Consider the following 12,053-nt stretch of genomic DNA (forward strand, 5'->3'; position numbering starts at 1 on the left):
AAAAAAAAAAAAAAAGGAAAAGAAGTCAAACTATTCCTATTTGCAGACAATAGGATACTTACTATTCATTAGAGGTTCCAAAAAACCTACCAGAAAACTTCTGGGAACAATAAACAAATGCATTCCAGGACAGCCAGGGCTATACAGAGAAACCCTGCCTCGAAAAATCCAAATAAATAAATAAATAAATAAATAAAAATAAACAAATGCAGCTCTATGACAGGATACAGAATCAACTTGCACAAATCAATAAGTTTTCTATTGGTATTTTCTATACTAACATCAAGCATACAGAAGCATCCACAATAACCACGTGTGGTGGTTTGAATGGATATGACCCCCATAGACTCTTGTATTTGAGTGCTTGGTCCATAGTAGTGGCAGAGTTAGGAAGAATGAATGGCCTTGCTGGAGTTGATGTGGCCTTGTTAGAGGAAATGTGTCATTGCAGGAGTGGGCTTTGAGGTCTCATATGCTCCAGCCACTCCAAGTGACACAATCTACTTGCTGCCTGCAGCTCAAGGTGTAGAACTCTTAGCTACTCCAGCACCACATCTGCCGGCATGCTATTGTGCTTCCCACACTATGAGATAATGGACTGTAAGCCAGCCCCAATTGAAAGACCCCCGTTCCAGTGGATATCCTCGCTCCAGTCCCAGGATGAGACACCGCTGCCCCAATAACTTGAGAGAAACCATTCTTGATGCAATATGCTTAAGGTTTAATCAGGAAAAATCAACATGTTGAGGACAAGCTCATAGGAGATTGACTCTGAGCTGTTTCAACTGAGGGCTTTTAAAGGAAAGAAATAAGGAAGGAGTCGGGGAAGTTCACAAAGAAGGTTGAGTTTACAGCTTTTCTCCGGAGGAGCTGTATAGCTCATTTATGGCATAGGGGTCATAAGCTATCTTTTGGTAAACATTCCTGGCTTTTAATACCAGAAAGCAGGCGCCTGGCGGGCCATCCAGCTGTTATCACTTTTCTAGCTGTCAGGTAGAAGGACATAAGGCTTCCTGCACTAGTCTGAGTTTAAGATGAGCCAGTTCCAGAGGTAATTAGTAACTCAGGCTGAAGGCAAAAGAACAAAGAACTCTTTTTAGGTGTCTAAGAAACAAATTGAGTTGGGGTCTAAGAAACAAATTGAGTTGGGGGTCTTACACAATGAAATGCTGTCCTTAAAAGAGTTGTCCTGGTCCTGGTACTCTTCATACCAATGGAAACCCTAATTAAGACACCATGGAAGGGAAAGATGTCTACATAAAAGCTCTAAGCCTCTGAAGAAAGACATGGAGACACTAGAAAATAGAAAGATACCCCATGTTCATGGGTTAGTAGAGTTAACTGTGAAAATGACCATTTTACCAAAAGCCATTTACAAATTCAATGCAAACCCAGTCAAAATCCCCATCCCATTCTTCACAGAAATAGAAAAAAGTTATCCTCATGGATCCACAAAAGACCTCAGACAGAACAATCCTGAGCAAAGAGAAGGATGCTGGAGGGATTACAATTCCAGATCATAAGATACATTACAGAGGCAGAGTAACAAAAACAATATAATGTTGGCACAACAATGACATAAAGACCCAGACATGAGCACATGTAACTTCAGCCATTTGATATTTGACTAAGACTCAGACAACAACCTGGAGAAAAGACAGCATCATCAACAAATGGTCCTGGGGAGCTGGATGTCTACATGCAGAAGAATGAAATTACACCTGTTGCAGTAATTCTCCAACCCAAATATGTTTTGGCAATGAAAACACTGCAATATAAATACAAGCTGTGCACCTAGATTGGGCAGTTCTACCACTACACTACCATCTTCCCCATCTATGAGACCCCTTATACCTTGCGGTTTCTCCAGGTTTCTTCCCTCTCCCTCTCCCCCTCCCCCTCCCCCTCCCTCTCCACCTTCCAGTTTCCCTTTATCTGCCCAATCCCTGGCTCTCACCTTTATTTTACAAATTAAGGTTGGAAGAATGATGACAGTAAATCACCTGAGTGCCCACTCATTCCTTGTTCACTGCAGCCCCTCCCAGGAGAATGGATTTATCATCAAATTACAAATAGCCCCAGGGCTATTGCAACAAAGACCCATATCATCACCTTGCAGAAAAACTAACTTCAAATGAATCAAACACAGTTGAACTACTAGAAGAAAACCCAAGCAGTATTCTACAGGATACAGATGCAAGGACTTCCTGAATAGGATTCCATTTATCCAAGAATTAAGGCCAACAATTGACAAAGGGGGAGTTCATGAAACTAAAACCACACACCACCACCACCACCAAAACTATTAAAGAAAAAGAAATCATGAATCTGAAAAACAGCAAGGGGAATTCATGCAAAGGTTTGTAGAGAGAAGAAGGAAGGAGGAATGGAATGATGTAATTATATTAATTCCTTCCTTCCTTCCTTCCTTCCTTTCCTTCCTTCCTTCCTTCTGCTTTTTATTGTTTGGAAACAAGTCCTTCAACAGATAAATGGATAATGGAAATGCAGTACATATACACTAGGAATACTAATCAGCTGTAAAAACAAATGACATCATGAGCTTTGCAGGCAACTGGATGGAAGTAGAAAATCATATTGAGTGAGGTAATGACCCAGAATGACAAACACCATGTGGTCTCTCTTGTTGGAGGCTCCCAGCCCCAAATCTTCAGATGTAAGGATAGAGCCTATAGGAAAGCAGAGCAGCATCATTGCCAAGATAGGGAGGGAATTAACAAAATACCACTGATTTGATCAGGGAAATGGGTAGGTGTGTATGTGTGGGGTGAGTTCTTAGGGAGTGGGAATGGGATTAAAAACAGAGATGGAAGGTGGGAACCGGGGAGTGACATGATACAGGTGATATGATAGAAGAAAGAAAAGGGACTTGCTTTGGGAGGGGGAGGGAGATAATGCAGAAGATTTGGGAGAGGGGAAAGGGGATAACAGGATACAAATGCTCTGATGGGGGATGGGAAGGTCAGGTTCTTTAGAGTCTGGTGAGGAGGTAAATACAGAAGGAGGGGTAGGTGGGGAACATAGCAATAAGGTCATCTAGGTGGGGCGGGGGTGCTGGCGATGGCAGTGCACATCCTTAACCCCGGCACTCAGGAGGCAGAGGCAGAGACAGAGGCAGATGGATCTCTGAGTTCGAGGCCAGGTTGGTTTACAGAGCAAGTTGCAGGACAGGCAGAGTGATACAGAGAAATCCTGTCTTGAAACAACAAAAAACATCCCCCTCAAGACAGACAAAAACCAGTAAGGACATCTAAATAAAGCCACAAGGAATTGTACTATTAACTATTTTTTTAAAAAAACCATAATATGAGAAATTTGGTATATAAGCATACATATACATTTTAATGAACCTTTCTCATCTACATCAATTTTATTCCCTCCAAGAGATAAAGTCCATCCAACAAAAGCCCCAATACCATTCAGGAGAAGCCCTCTTTTGAGTTGTTGTCCAGGGCTAAGAGACTCCTAAAACAAACACAGCCTGATGTGGTTACCCATGGTTATTCCCCAGGGCTAGAAGGTAAGTAAGTACCTATTGCTGAAGACACTATGCACTTCAGAATCAGGGCCCAGAGATCCATGAGCTGGAACAGACCTGAAAATTCTCCTCCCTGAGGCCTAGCTTTCCTGGTATCAGAAGCCTATGTGCAAGCTTCTAAAGGAGGGACGCAACCAACAGTCCCACCCAGCTAGAACACCTGTGAGCATCAGTGACCAGCAGGGCAAAGCCCTATGATACAGTAGTGGCGCACATATTTTGGTGGTAACCAATAGCTCTCTAATTGACCTTAGGGCAAGCTCAATAAGACACTGTTCATACCTGGCACTGGAAACATGGTTAGCTAATCTGTGCTAGGGAAATCGTGGTTATTGGAAGGGAACTGACAACCACTGAGTCACTAAACTATCATAACCTCTATAAAAGAATCTGTAATCATTTGTCTTTATATGCACAGGTAAGTGTATTTCTCATCTTCATCAAGGAAACTTCTCCTTATCATATAGAGGCTATTACAGAAAACAAGCAGCGTTTTGGAGCCCAGTCTCAATGGATACAGCTACAAAACACTCCTGTACCTAAAGCTCAGGGACAATTGTGGAAGAGGGCGTGGAAAATTGTAAGAGCCAGAGGATCTTTTAGTTTGCTGTGGGGGTTGTATCTCCCAGTAATATAAAAAACTGCATCCATAGAGTCTCCCCAGCATGAGTCCCCAAACACGAGCTAGACAAGGAAGACACCAATGACCATGCCAAACCGGAGAGAAAGCCCACAAGGCCTCAACTCTACACAGAGAACTACAGACAACTGAGGAAGGCTGAAAAGCGGGGTCGCCTTTTCCAGAGAAGGGCACAAAAATTGGTTGTTCGGTGCCAAATTATATGGACCGAGCTGGTTGTAATATATATCATATGCATATATGCATGCAAATCACAATTAGTTAAATAAAAAAAAGATAAGAATTTGAAGGAGAGCAGGGAGGGGTGTATGGGAGGGTTTGGAGGGAGGAAATCGAAAGGAGAAATGGCCTCAGTGTCAACTCCTGGCTCCAGGTTCCCGTCTGAGTTGAGTTCTCAGTCTGGCTTCCCTCAGTGCACTGTGACTCTGGAGCTGCAACGACTTCCGGTTGCTGAGAAGCAGTGAAGCCTTACACCAGATGACCTGGGCGCCCCTCCATCGGACTGAAGGTGCGCAGGCATGTACAAAGCCAGTCCTGGGGACCGGTTACATCATTCTCCTTGCAGCAGCTGCACTTCTGGTGGTAGCAGGGGCCACAACCCTTCTGATTATGCGTTACCAGAGAGTAAGGCAGAAATACCATCTTTGGATCCAGGCCGACGACTTCAGCTACCAGGTGTTCTCTCAATAGAAGACCCAACTGACCAGGAGATGGAACACCCTGTAAATAAGGTCCAGTGGCTAATTCATCGAACACTGACGGGAGTCCAACTCTGGACAGTGCTGTGCCAGTACTTGGGGATGAGACCCTACGCTGACAGCAAACCTCTATCTGCCCGCCCCCAAGAGCCTGAAGAGGCAGAGTACCACCCACCAGGCTGGTGATGGGCCTGCTGAAGCTGTGGGCGGATCCCTAGAGTGGTCTTCATCCTCAAACCCAGCACAAACACGGCCCCACTTACCACAGCCTTCCAAGCTTTGACATCCAAGCTGCTCCCGTGACCCCTGTTCTCTTGACAATGACATCCTCACAGACATTTCCCGTGATGCTCGTTCACAAATGGATCCATCCGATAAACTCTCCGAGGGTGGTTTTCCATACACAAACACACTTACTCAGCTCTCCCTATCAGCATAGGACTCACACCTGCGTGGCAGTGAGTGACTCAAGACGACCTAGGTGAAACTGGGACGATTTCTAACACGTCGCAGTCATATGATGTGTATGTAACACTTCTTGCATGTTTCCCAGCACATCCATGGACATTTTTCATGTAATTCCATGAAGAGGAAGGTATGATTCCCCCCCCCACTCCATCATAAGGAATCAGGGGAGAGGTGGGGGAGGTGCGTACCATATTAACTCTACTTTGTTGATTTGAAAGACACAAATTGTTTACATAATTATCACCAGAGGCAATAGTGTTCTCCCTAGTGAATATAAAAGCAAAACAGGGTTGTAGCATTTAATTAATATGCTTACTTATGTTGAATGTGACTCTCACACAGATCATCTGAGGGAAAGGAGTCTTTCGCTTTTTTGCATATTCGTGCGGGTAAGAATGACAACTGGGAGTCTGTGACAAGCCGCCTTTGAGCAATAAATTTTTTCTGGCACTGAAAAAAAAATTGGTTTTGGATTTTTCAAAAACAGGGTTTCTCTGTGCAGCCCTGGGTGTCCAGGAACTCACTCTGTAAACCAGGCCAGTCTTAAACTCACAGATATCTGCCTGCCTCTGCCTCCTGAGTGCTGGGATTAAAGGTGTGCTCTACCATCACCTGGCTAGCCGCCTCTGCTTTTGTGTGTGTGTATGGGGGGGGGGTTGGTTTGGCCTGCATGTATATCAGTGTGCTGTGTGCATGCAGCATCTATAGAGAAAGACTGGAAGAGAGCACCGGAGCCCCTAGAACTGTAGTTATAGCTGTGAGCTGCCACGTGGATAGTGAGAATTGAACCTGGGTCTTCTGCAAAGCTGTGTGTTTACCACTGAGCATCTCTTCAGTCCCATAGAAGGTAGCATCTTGTATTACTCTCTACCGTCACAGGCAAAACCTGAAATACTTGTTCTGTTTCTAACAAAAGCTGATTAGCTGCTCTGCTCTAAGACATTGGAGTTAACAGACAGCAGAAATCTGGGGAGAGCGACAAGACAGGCAGTTTTTAATGGGCAGGCATGGGAGAGGCCCTGAAGCTTCTTTCAATAAGGGTCTCTAAGATACAGTAAGATTGAGGGCCTACCAATAGGAAATGAGTTTTGGGTAAAGAGCACTTTGCAGCAATCTTTTCTGAAAGAGTCAATCTTTTTCCTGTTTTTAATTGTTTTTAATTACTGTATACATGTGGAGTGTGTGGGGGTCAGAGGACAACCTCGTGGAGTTGACTTTCTCCTTTCACCAGGAACAGGTAAGTACTCAGAATGCTGGGGACTGTTGTACACGTGTGATTGTCCTCACTACACAGGACGCGCTTGATCACACATACACAGTAGGCACGTAGGCAGAAAGTCCATCCGCATGGATGCTCCCCCCCCCCCCCCCATTGGCTGAAGGTGGTAGAGCCTTCATAAGCCTCCGACTAATGTAACTCAGCACCATACTCCAGGACTCCCAGGCATGCACCTTGCCAGTCAGTGTCCATGGTCCTGGCTAGTAGTTAACAAATCCTGCTTCGAATTTGGCTCAAGAATTGTGGGTTTTGTCTCTATTCTCCATGGACAGGCTTAACAATCCCAAGACAGTGTCCCACACCTAGCACCAGGGAGTTTTAGTGATCTCTGCTAGGAGCAGTGGCATTCCCATTCGGGTGTCTGCTCGCAACTGTTTGCATCTTGTAATTGGGTTATACGGTAGTAAGTTTTCACATGGCTTTTCTCATTCATCCCTTAACCCCTCATTTCTGTCTCCCTGAGACCCCCTTGCATATTCCTTTCAGCACCGGACACTCCCCTCTTTTCCTAGCACCTGTGTCCTACCATTTCTTACCCTCAAGTCACCATCCCTCTGTTCTCCAAGGTCCACTCTTTCTTTCTTCTACAAGTAAATAAGAGTCAAAGCTAAGATATGCATGTGAGAGAGACCACGGGATGTGGTTTTTTTCTCTGGGGCTGTGTGACCTCACTCAATACAACCTTTTTCCCAGTTCCATTCATTCAGCTGCAGGTTTTATAGTTTTGTTTTTCTTAACAACAGTATAGCCAGTCAGTGGTGGCGCACGCCTTTAATCCCAGCACTTGGGAGGCAAAGGCAGGTGATTTCTGAGTTCAAGGCCAGCCTGGTCTACAGAGCTGTTGGGAACTAAAAAGGAGGGGGCCCTGGGGAAGGGGGGAGAAAGACCCACACCCCGCCAGAGTTTTACCTATTCTCTGGTCTGTCAGGCATGGGAGAGCTGCCATACACTTTCCACTCAGCCTTGAGTGGGCACACACACAGAATGAATTCCAGGACAGCCAGGGCTACACAGGGAAACAGTGTCTCAAAAACCAAACCAAACCAAACCAACAAAAACAAAAAACCTTAGCTGTATAAAATTCAGTGTATTTTAATTTTTAAAAAAACCTTTATCTTTTACTTATGTGTTTGTGAGTGTATGCCTTATGTATGGGTTTCCTTAGGAAGCCAGAAGTGGTTGTCAAATCTTCTGGAGCTACAGTGACAGGGAGTTTGGAACTAGTCCTTGTGGGTACTGAGAACCAAACCTAGATCCTCTGAAAGAGCAGTAAGTGCTTTAATCAGAGCCATCCTCCAGCCTCATGTACACCTCACTTCCATGTCAGTTGATGGACATCTATGGTGCTTCCATTTCTTATCCTGTGGACAGAGGCAGTGAATGTGGATGCGTTGCTACACACTGTTCCCCAGGCACAACAGAACCATTGCAACCAGGAGCACCCAGGGCTGGGGCTGCCTGCGTTCCATCCTGGGTGGGGATGGACTGGCTACTGATAAACTCTTGGGGAGGAGTCACTGTCTTTAGTTGTATATCCACTGCTGAGCCCACCAGGTTACAATAGATACCCCAAAGCCATGGTGATACAAAGTGAAGGAGATTGGAGGGGAAGATGTAGAGTGGACAAGGGGGTGGGGAGCAAGAGGGGATGGAGGAGAGAGTAATCAGTGTGCACTGAACTATCAAGGAACTTAGTAATTTGTAAAAACCTTGACCACTTTCAAAACCTGTTTTCCTTCTGGAACTGGGTAGAATAAAGACACCTGAAACTGATTTTTTTTTTTTGTTGTTTTTTTTTTTGTTTTTTTGAGACAGGGTTTCTCTGTATAGCCCTGGCTGTCCTGGAACTAAAGGCGTGTGCCACCACGCCCGGCTGATTTTGCTTCTTAACTTTTGCTCTATGTTTTTTTTTTTTTTGGGGGGGGGAATCATAGCCCATTATAAATATCAGAAAAAAAAATTCAGAATCTACAGCTGAGCCTGTTTACTTTTTACTTTATTTTTCAGAAGTGAGTTAACCCTGGGGGTTATAAAGGTGATCGCTGACTTTATTTTTCAACTTGAGGTCAAGAATCTCACTAGATGGTCCAGGCAGGTCTAGGCCTCAATAATGGTGGCTTAAGAGGATATTCTCTCTAGAACCAATCTGCCCCTAGGCAGTCCAACACTGAGTAGCTTCTTGCTGTCAAGTGTCTTTTGACACCTGTCCCTAGCAGGCACAGTGGTGAACTCCCTGCCCTTGGGAGGCTGAGCCCAGATAGCCTCCAGGCAGAATAGTGCACATTCACTACCACGTCTGCTAGGACTGGACACTAGGACCTTGTAAAACTAAAACAAGCAAAGCAAATCCCACTTTCTTCTAGTTTGTGTTCCTGCTGGCTATGCAGGAACAGAGTGAGTTCCAGGACAGCCAGGGCTATACAGAGAAACCCTGTCTCAGAAACAAAATAAAAAACAAAACAAAAAACCTGAAAACAAAACAAAAAACCAAACTAACAGTAGCAAAGTAGGAACAAAATGGTTTTATGAGGAACCATTCTAAAGGGCCACAGTGTTAGTTAGGAAGGCTGAGGGTCACCGAGCCCCAGGCTCAGCCCGCCACGCAGTCTGCCCTCTAGTTGGCACCTCAGTCGCCCACAAGGCTGGAACCCAGCCACAATGCGTTTCAGGTGAGGCTGCATGGGCGGCCTGCACACCTGCTCGATGGCTCTCTGGTTCCCCTAGAACTGGGTAGCCAAGGAGCTGTCCAGTCCTATTGCCCACCTTTTATTCCCCCAAACCTTTAGCTGACATTCCGGGAGACCCAACACTCAGAAAATAAGACACTGAGACACCAGGATCTTGTTAGCTTGGATATATTTTTTCCTTTTTTTTTTTTTTTTTTTTTTTTGTCACAGAACACTGTTTGCAGTAGAGGAAACCGGCATCGCAGTCTGGTAGTGTCATGGTTTCTTCACATAACCAGGACGTGGTCATCCTTCAGCGCAAAAGCCCTCACGGCACGTACCCTATTGAAATTCAGGACGGTTCCAATATTCTCTGTTTTTCTTTGTCATTTTTTTAAAAATAAACATTTTTAGGTTTGTCCACAAGAAGGCCATGTAGGCTCTTGGCTAGTGGAAGACAGAAGAGCTGCTGCACACCTGGGCTGCCGCCTGCTCGGGGCTGGCAGCTCATCTTTTTTTTTTTTCAACTCATTTTTATTAAAAAAATAAAAAATGCTCCAACTATCAGTTTTACAAAATCTCTAAGGGAAACACAAGAGCAAGGTGCTGAGGTAAAAAACACCTGAGGTAGCTTTTATTTGTGTGTTTTTCTCATTTAAAAAAAAAAAAAATCTGTAAATTTAACGCCCTGGGCCAACAACCTCATATAAATTGCTATTTTCCTGCGCTTTAAATTTTTAAAGAAAGAAAGAATTTCACTAAGTGTTGATGGCTTGTATACCAAGATGTAAAGAGAGAGTACATTCTTTCCTTGTGGAGTTTTTCTTTGTTTGGTTGGCTGCTTGGTTTGCCGGGTTCCTGCTTTCCTCTTCCGAACGCTAGGACAAGTACCGCCGACTCTTGTTCGCTTGAGTAACCGAGTGTAAGCTGAGGCTGGTCTGTGTGGTTCGCGTTTGTTCCTTGTGTGTGGTACGGTATTGAGAGCACTGCTTTGCCTGGGGGGATGGGGGGTGGGGTGCATAGATATGGGGAGCAGAAAAAGGATGAAGGGACTCAAAAGAATTTCAGGTAAAGAGGACGGAGGAAGGTGGGGAGGGAGATAAAGAGAGAGACAGAAATATATAGCAGTATGCAAAACAAAAGAAAAAACAAAACAAAACCAGTTTAAAACCTGTGGAGCTGAGCGATGGGTGTATGGGAGAAACGGGTGACCAGGGCCTAGGGCCCCTCCTCAGGGACGGTATCCCTTCTGTTGACAGACACAGGTGACCCACAACTGCCATTAAGTGTCCTTGACAAGATTTCCCTCCAAGTGAATTTTTCGTGTGGGTGGCTCAAAGTTCCTTTCTATACCAGTGGACCTCACCCGAGACTTTATTCTTTGAAGTCTAGAAAAGCCTGCTTTCTCTTCAAAAAGAAAACAAAATTAATCACTGAGTAAAAATTGTTGTTAGTTGAGTTATTTGATATATTATTTCTAAAATATATTAACGCTGCAGGCGCCCTGTGTAACCCACAGGCCACATTTCATAACACCCTTCCCCTTCTGCTATGTACATAACATGTACAGAGACAACTTTCCACAACAAAGAAACGGCTAGGAATTTTGCTTTGCTTTGAGCGTGTTCACCTATGTTAGTTCAACGGAAAGGGATAGCGTCCTGGGAGCTGAGGAGAATCTGAGTTGGATGGGCAGTGGATGGCTGTTATGCCTGCAGAAGCCAGGGGAAGCTGGGGGCAGGCCAAGCGGTGTTTCTGGAGAACCCGGCCTTCCCTGTGCCCTCCTGCATCCCAGGAGGTGTAGAGGTCTGCAGGTCCTGGCTGCTCTGCAGACTGCGCACTCCTCGGGATGGTCTCTGGTTTGCTCCCGATCCGCTGGCTGTTTGGTCTCATCTGTCAGGGGTTGGGAGGGCTACATTCATCTGTTGCTTGCTGGTGCCTGTGGGAGCCTCACTTGCTGCGCTGTGGGGCGACTCCCTGAGGGTACCTCTGCTCCTGCTGCTTCACCTGCTGTACAATTTCCCTGATCTTGCGTTGCGCAGTCTGCAGCGGAGAGAGGGGAGGGGAGGGCGCAGGGAAGAAACAATGCCAGTTCTGAGGGCCTGGAGGAAACCGAGGGTCTAGGGCTTGGGCAAGGAAAAGTTGGATACTCCGGGCAGTCAAGGGCAGTATTCCTTTCCACATCACCCCAAGCCTGCAGGGTACAAGGGCACGCAGGGCACGCAGGGCACGCAGGGGGGAGGGGGAGGAACTAGCAGCCTAGAGTTCACAGTAAGCGGACCAGGAAGCAGCAACAGGGGTCAGCGATGGGGGGAGAGGCCGAAGGCCCTGCCTCTCACAGCTGAGCTCGGCTATGTTCCCACTCGCCTTTCCAAAGCACTAGAAACATCAGGAAAGGAAGGAGAGACTAGGGCCCAGGCATAGCCTGAACATCTGGAGCTCACGGCTGAACTACGAGACTGACCCAGGCAGCAACTGCAGGGGTTAGGTCAGCAAGCAGCTGGCAAGTTGCCTACAAGCACGAGAAGAGCTCTTCGAGGGTCACAGTTATTTCCAAAATCCACTCGGCAAACCCATCAAGACACTTGCAGTGCTGGCCTCTCTGGCAAAGGCACGCAGTGATGTGGTGGGTGTGCCGGGGAGGCAGGGAAGAGAGCAACAGAAAACTAGGGGCCCTTTCTGAGTGTTAACCTTCCACGGTGAAACCTGGCACCCGGCCGCTCTGCCGGGGGGGGGGGGGGGG

General features: G+C 46.0%; 1 protein-coding gene across 1 annotated transcript in view; it reads right to left on the reverse strand.

Annotated features, from left to right (window-relative positions):
• Positions 1 to 9,496: 9,496 nt before the first annotated feature.
• Igf2bp2 (insulin like growth factor 2 mRNA binding protein 2) overlaps positions 9,497 to 12,053 on the reverse strand; it is a 100,773-nt gene continuing 98,216 nt past the window's right edge. The window contains exon 15 of the mRNA XM_021209951.2: positions 9,497 to 11,353. Coding sequence (XP_021065610.1) covers positions 11,261 to 11,353 — 93 coding nt within the window. The 3' untranslated portion in view covers positions 9,497 to 11,260. The remainder of the gene's footprint in view (positions 11,354 to 12,053) is intronic.

Source organism: Mus pahari, chromosome 12 (assembly GCF_900095145.1).
Source record: "Mus pahari chromosome 12, PAHARI_EIJ_v1.1, whole genome shotgun sequence".
In the NCBI taxonomy this organism is placed as follows: Eukaryota; Metazoa; Chordata; class Mammalia; order Rodentia; family Muridae; genus Mus; species Mus pahari.